Genomic DNA, 6,114 nt, shown 5'->3' with positions numbered 1-6,114 from the left:
TACTCACAAATGTCCCCTCCCCACGACACAGAAATCAGTTGACACTACGCGGGACTCTTTTCTCCCAAGAAAGGACAAAGTTGTTCTTATACTTTTCCAGCGTATTCACGGAGCCATGAATACGTGGCTACTGTATGGATGTCTCTAAAACTTGTAAACAAGCTATAGGGTACTACAGACATCCACTGTGAGTGAGTTACATTCGTTTAAAAAGTAAATAGTATTTAACTGTAGTTGCAACTTACTACCTTCTGAAGAATTCCGTTTCCTATAAGAAAGGTCGACTTCTTCGGAAGAAAATGAGAGAAAACGAGATTTTTTTTTTTAAATCTTCCAGGAAATCATTCTTTTAAATCTTGCAATAGTGTCCGCAATATACAAATTAGAAATGAACAAGTCTTTGCTATGATGCGGCCCGATTCACCATAACAATAATTTAATTCGAGGCGGACATCTGGGAGAGCCAGAAAGGGGGAAGTTTAAAAATTAGGAGATTTCCACAGTTGTGCGTTTATTTGTGATTCTGAAGACATGTAACCCGCAGGAGCCTAGGATTTTTTTTTTCTTCTCTTCCAGAACTGATACCTAGCCAAGCACTAAAGGCAGTTGGTGCAAACACAAAGGTTGTGCTCAAATCACACTTGAGATACACCAGAGACACCCCCAATCCCTCCCCCAGGACTTCTAGCTGTCTGCGAGTCGGAGAAGGACCCGATTACAGTCAGGAGACGGGAGCGTTAACCCTCCAGGTGTTTTGTAAAGGAGGACGAAAACAGGCGAGCTGCACGACTCCGCCGAAGTGGAGTGTTTTGTCTGCGGTGCTGCCCGTGTGTTTGGCGTTTTACAAACCAAGGGACTGGCCTCAGCCTCTCGGCCCGGGACGGCCACATTCGCAAAGTTCGATCTCTCAAAGCCAGAGCAGTTTGCAAGCTCTTTCCAGTGGCAACCCTGCTGACGTTTGGATTCGGCTAGGAGGTGAAAAGCAGAACGTCAAAGCGGTTGCCTGTCACAGAGCAGTGTCGCGGGGTGGGGGCTTGGGGGGCTGGAGAAGGACTTGTCAGAGTTCAAGGGCGCTGTGGCGCGGGGACGGCTCCCGCGAGCGCGGGGCTACTGCGTCCCCGCCGCTGCCGCCAGCCTTCGCCGGGACTTAGCTTTGGTTTTCATTGATTCCCCTTGCAAGAGCGCAGCAGAATCCCAACCAGCCGCACCGGTCCCGGCGAACCAGAGCGTGTTAATCTATTTATATGGATTATTACAGAGGAACAGCGGGCGTTGAGTCACCAAAACATTTGCTTCAAAAGACCATTTCTAAGCACTTTCGGAGGAGGCAGGCTCCAGAAGCATAAACTGGGCTACGCGTTAAAGAACGACTGCTTTTCGAATGCTACAAACTCCAGCTAAGTCTCCGGGACCGCGCAGAAAGCAGTGAAAAGAAATGCTTGGGGGTGGGGGCAGATCCTAGTCTAGACGCGCGCGCGCGCGCGCGCGCGCACACACACACACACACACACACACACACACAGGCACGCAAAATTCGTGCGGAGACGGCACCAAACTTCTGACATTACGAGAGTATGGCAAACTTACACACTTGGACGTCCCGGGTCCCCCGCCTTCCCCGCTGCAACCCCCCCCCCAACGCCAGACCAGAGGCAGCGCTCCCCTCCCCGCTCCTCCCCTCCCCTCTCGTCACCCAAGCCCACTGCCACAATCCTCCTCCTCGCAAAATCCAGTCCAATCAGCTGCCTGCCAACCCCTGAAATGCCGTGCTGTGATTGGCTGGCCGTCTCTAAGGTGAGGAGCAGTAGTTATTAAAGAGTCCCAGAGCTGCGAGTTGAGGAGCTGAGAGCGGAGGTTGAAACTCACTGGAAACTTGCGCCGCGACTTGCCAGTTTCACCCCAGGAACTTTTCTTTGCAGGAGGAGAAGAAAAGGGGTGCAAGCGCCCCGCTTTTGCTCTCTTTCTTCCCCTCCTTCTTCTCCTCTCCAGTTCGCCTTACCCCACTTGGAGCAGACAGCTGCGGGCTGGCCACCGCGCGCCTTCCCAAGTGCTTGCCGCCGCAGCCGGCTGACGTGCCAGGCTCCCCGGGAGCCGCTCGCTCCGCGTTCGGGCAGCCGAGGGGAGAGGAGCCCGCGCCTCGAGTCCCCGAGCCGCCGCGGCTTCTCGCCTTTCCCTGCCACCCGCCCCCTGCCCCGGGCCCGCGTATGAATCTCCTGGACCCCTTCATGAAGATGACCGACGAGCAGGAGAAGGGCCTGTCCGGCGCCCCCAGCCCCACCATGTCCGAGGACTCGGCGGGCTCGCCCTGCCCTTCGGGCTCCGGTTCGGACACCGAGAACACGCGGCCCCAGGAGAACACGTTCCCCAAGGGCGAGCCGGACCTGAAGAAGGAGAGCGAGGAGGACAAGTTTCCCGTGTGCATCCGCGAGGCGGTCAGCCAGGTGCTCAAGGGCTACGACTGGACGCTGGTACCCATGCCGGTGCGCGTCAACGGCTCGAGCAAGAACAAGCCGCACGTCAAGCGGCCCATGAACGCCTTCATGGTGTGGGCGCAGGCGGCGCGCAGGAAGCTCGCCGACCAGTACCCGCACCTGCACAACGCCGAGCTCAGCAAGACGCTGGGCAAGCTCTGGAGGTAGGGCCGGTGCGGCAGGGTGGGCTCCGCGGTGGCGGGGGGCGCTGGCCGGGACACTCTCTCGCGCCCCGCCTCCCAGCAAGAGGGAGTTGCCGGCCCCGGAGCAGGGGGGCGGCGGGGGGGGGGGGCTGGGTAGGGGGGGCGAAGTGTAACTTGGCTCAGAGTTTGACGAAGTTCTTGGATTCCTCTTCAGGGGGAAAGGAGGGGAGGGGGGCAGGGGAAGGGGGCCGAGAGAGCCAAAGGATGGGAGAAGACTTGTGGGAGGCACGGTGGGAGGGGGCTGCCAGCCCTATCTCCCGTCTCTGTGAAGTTCAGTTCGATCCCAAGTGGGGGGTTGGGTGGGAAGTAAAGTTTGTCCCTCTCTCGCTCCAACTGCGCTCTCTCGTGTAGCCCCACAGACCAAGGAGATGGGGTGAAGGGGGGGAGACTTCAAGGCCAGAGGAGACTCCCGGCAGGAATTGGGGGGGGGGGGGCTGCTGGAAATAGGTGGACGCGGGGGGGGGTGCAGGAGGAGCTCCTTGCCGATTAAGTGGTTTTTTGGAAAGCTTTTAAGAGTGTTGGGGGCGGGGGGGCGTTATAACTGCAGTAGCAGAGGCACTTAGAGCAGAAGCAGCGGAGAGCTATTTTCATCTGCAGGGTTTTCCAAAATAGAAGGAGCGAGGGCGGGGCGGGGAGTGACCGCTCAGGTCGGACTAAAAGAACCGAGATTTAGTTTTCCCTTTTTTCTTTCTTTCCTTTTTCTTTCTTTTTAATTTAAGGAAAGTTATGAGCTGCAGCAGCGGCTGGAAAGCAGGGAGGAGGGAGGAAGGGGTTGTGTGCGAAGAAGCCGAGGGGTCGGGGTCACCTCCCCCTCCCGCCGACCTGACAGTTCCGCCAGTTTCACAGAACCCCCTCTGTTTCTCTCTGCGCCCCCTCCCCCGCCCCCAGACTGCTGAACGAGAGCGAGAAGCGGCCCTTCGTGGAGGAGGCGGAGCGGCTGCGCGTGCAGCACAAGAAGGACCACCCGGATTACAAGTACCAGCCGCGGCGGAGGAAGTCGGTGAAGAACGGCCAGGCGGAGGCCGAGGAGGCCACGGAGCAGACGCACATCTCCCCCAACGCCATCTTCAAGGCGCTGCAGGCCGACTCGCCGCACTCCTCCTCCGGCATGAGCGAGGTGCACTCCCCCGGGGAGCACTCGGGTGAGTCCCCCCCCACAGCCCCAGGCTAAGCCTCCCGTGGGCCCCACGGGCACACCCCAGGTCTCCACCGAGTAGGTTTAGGGACTTTGAGCTCCCTGGGGAGGGAAAAACTACCCCTAGCGCCTAATCCTCCTCCCCTCCCAGCCCAGGGCCCCGAGAAGCTCCTACACACACCACACACACACACACACACACACACACACGCCCTACCTCAATCTCTACATTCTAGCAGATTAATTTTTATTACGAGGTAAAATGCCTTTACAGCTTTGCAGGACTTCTTCCTCCTCTCGCTCCGCCACCCCAGAAGCACTCACAGGGTTCTTTCACAAGTAGCAATTCTGTGCTCCCGATCCTCCAGGCCTCAGAACTGCCCCCCCATAAAAGGAGATCGCAGAATGTGTACTGGCAGGTTAATCATTTGGCGACTTATCTCGGGTGCACCGCGCCTCCCGCGCGGTTGCGGGTCCTCCTGACACTTTAACTTGGAGGGAGGGTCGCAGGAGGGTTCCTAAGATTAGGGCCTTTGCACAGCCCTTGTTGATTTTCTGTGCTGCTTCTCTTCTGTTGCCCGCAGGGCAATCCCAGGGCCCACCGACGCCACCCACCACCCCCAAAACCGACGTGCAGCCCGGCAAGGCTGACCTGAAGCGCGAGGGGCGCCCCCTGCCAGAGGGGGGCCGACAGCCCCCCATCGACTTCCGCGACGTGGACATCGGCGAGCTGAGCAGCGACGTCATCTCCAACATCGAGACCTTCGACGTCAACGAATTCGACCAGTACCTGCCGCCCAATGGCCACCCGGGGGTGCCGGCCACGCACGGCCAGGTCACCTACACGGGCAGCTACGGCATCAGCAGCACGGCGGCGACCCCGGCGGGCGCAGGCCACGTGTGGATGTCCAAGCAGCAGGCGCCGCCGCCGCCGCCGCCCCCGCAGCAGCCCCCGCAGGCCCCGCAGGCCCCGCAGGCGCCCCCGCAGCCGCAGCCCGCGCCCCCGCAGCCGCAGCCGGCGCCCCCGCAGCCGCAGCCGGCGCACACGCTGACCACGCTGAGCAGCGAGCCGGGCCAGTCGCAGCGAACGCACATCAAGACGGAGCAGCTGAGTCCCAGCCACTACAGCGAGCCTCAGCAGCACTCGCCGCAGCAGATCGCCTACAGCCCCTTCAACCTCCCGCACTACAGCCCCTCCTACCCGCCCATCACCCGCTCGCAGTACGACTATCCAGACCACCAGAACTCCGGCTCCTACTACAGCCACGCGGCGGGCCAGGGCTCCAGCCTCTACTCCACCTTCACCTACATGAACCCCGCGCAGCGGCCCATGTACACCCCCATCGCCGACACCTCCGGGGTCCCTTCCATCCCGCAGACCCATAGCCCCCAGCACTGGGAACAGCCGGTCTACACACAGCTCACCAGACCTTGAGGAGGCCTTGCGCCAAGGGGGATGCTGACCGCGTGATGATCCTAAAAAGCACCGAAGAAAGAAAGAACCAACCAGAATTTCCTTGGGACATTTTTTTTTTTTCTTATTCCTTAAAGACATTTAAGCTAAAGGCAACTCGTACCCAGATTCCAGGACCGAACCATTAGCTATCCAGACGCATTACCACCTTGCTGCAAATCAGTAGCCAGGCCACTCGTGGCCGGGCGGACCGGCGGAATCGAGGAGAAACCGAACTTGAAAACTTTCTTCAAAGCAAGCAATGGAGGATAAATGGAGAATCATCGTGTGACCAATTTGCTCAATCTCTCTGCCTGTTTGAACTTTGTAATTATTTTTTAGCAGTAATTAAAGAAAAAAGTCCTCTGTGAGGAATATTCTCTATTTTAAATATTTTTAGTATGTACTGTGTATGATTCATTACCGTTTTGAGGGGATTTATACATATTTTTAGATAAAGAAATTAAATGCTCTTATTTTTCCAACAGCTAAACTACTTAGTTGAACAGTGTGCCCTAGCTTTTCCTGCAACCAGAGTATTTTTGTACAGATGAGCTTTCTCTTACAAAAAAAAAAAACAAAAAACAAAAAACAAAAAAAAAAGTGTGTGTGTGTTGTTGCATTAACATTAAAAAAAACACGGATTTGTGTTACGTGATAAGTTTTGGGGGTTAGCTTTGCTTAATTCCTCAGGCTTTCTGATTCAAGAAGGAGCTGCCTTAGAAAGAAAAATAAAGGCCTTATTTTGCAAATATGGGAGTAAACCATAGTCTAGAGAAGCATTTGGTAAGCTTTATCATATATATATTTTTTAAATGAGAAAATACCTTGAGCCTTAAAACCGTGCTGCTG

General features: G+C 56.6%; 1 protein-coding gene across 1 annotated transcript; it reads left to right on the top strand.

The window, feature by feature from the left end:
- The first annotated feature begins 2,204 nt into the window (after positions 1-2,204).
- Positions 2,205-5,244, top strand: SOX9 (SRY-box transcription factor 9). Its single transcript, XM_028112815.2, has 3 exons — positions 2,205-2,635; positions 3,563-3,816; positions 4,394-5,244. The coding sequence occupies exons 1-3, from the start codon at positions 2,205-2,207 to the stop codon at positions 5,242-5,244; spliced, it is 1,536 nt and encodes a 511-aa protein (XP_027968616.1).
- Positions 5,245-6,114: the final 870 nt, after the last annotated feature.

This window comes from Eumetopias jubatus, unplaced genomic scaffold (assembly GCF_037043125.1).
Source record: "Eumetopias jubatus isolate StellerSeaLion01/CBP00866 unplaced genomic scaffold, mEumJub1_p1.0 scaffold_10, whole genome shotgun sequence".
Classification (NCBI taxonomy): domain Eukaryota; kingdom Metazoa; phylum Chordata; class Mammalia; order Carnivora; family Otariidae; genus Eumetopias; species Eumetopias jubatus.
This window is presented reverse-complemented; position numbering and strand designations above follow the sequence as displayed.

Excerpts from the sequence above, each read along its gene's own strand:
- SOX9 (XM_028112815.2), top strand. The coding sequence starts at position 2,205 with ATGAATCTCCTGGACCCCTTCATGAAGATGACCGACGAGCAGGAGAAG. Across the intron at positions 2,636-3,562 it reads ACGCTGGGCAAGCTCTGGAG|ACTGCTGAACGAGAGCGAGA; the intron begins GTAGGGCCGGTG and ends CCCCGCCCCCAG. Across the intron at positions 3,817-4,393 it reads CTCCCCCGGGGAGCACTCGG|GGCAATCCCAGGGCCCACCG; the intron begins GTGAGTCCCCCC and ends TGTTGCCCGCAG.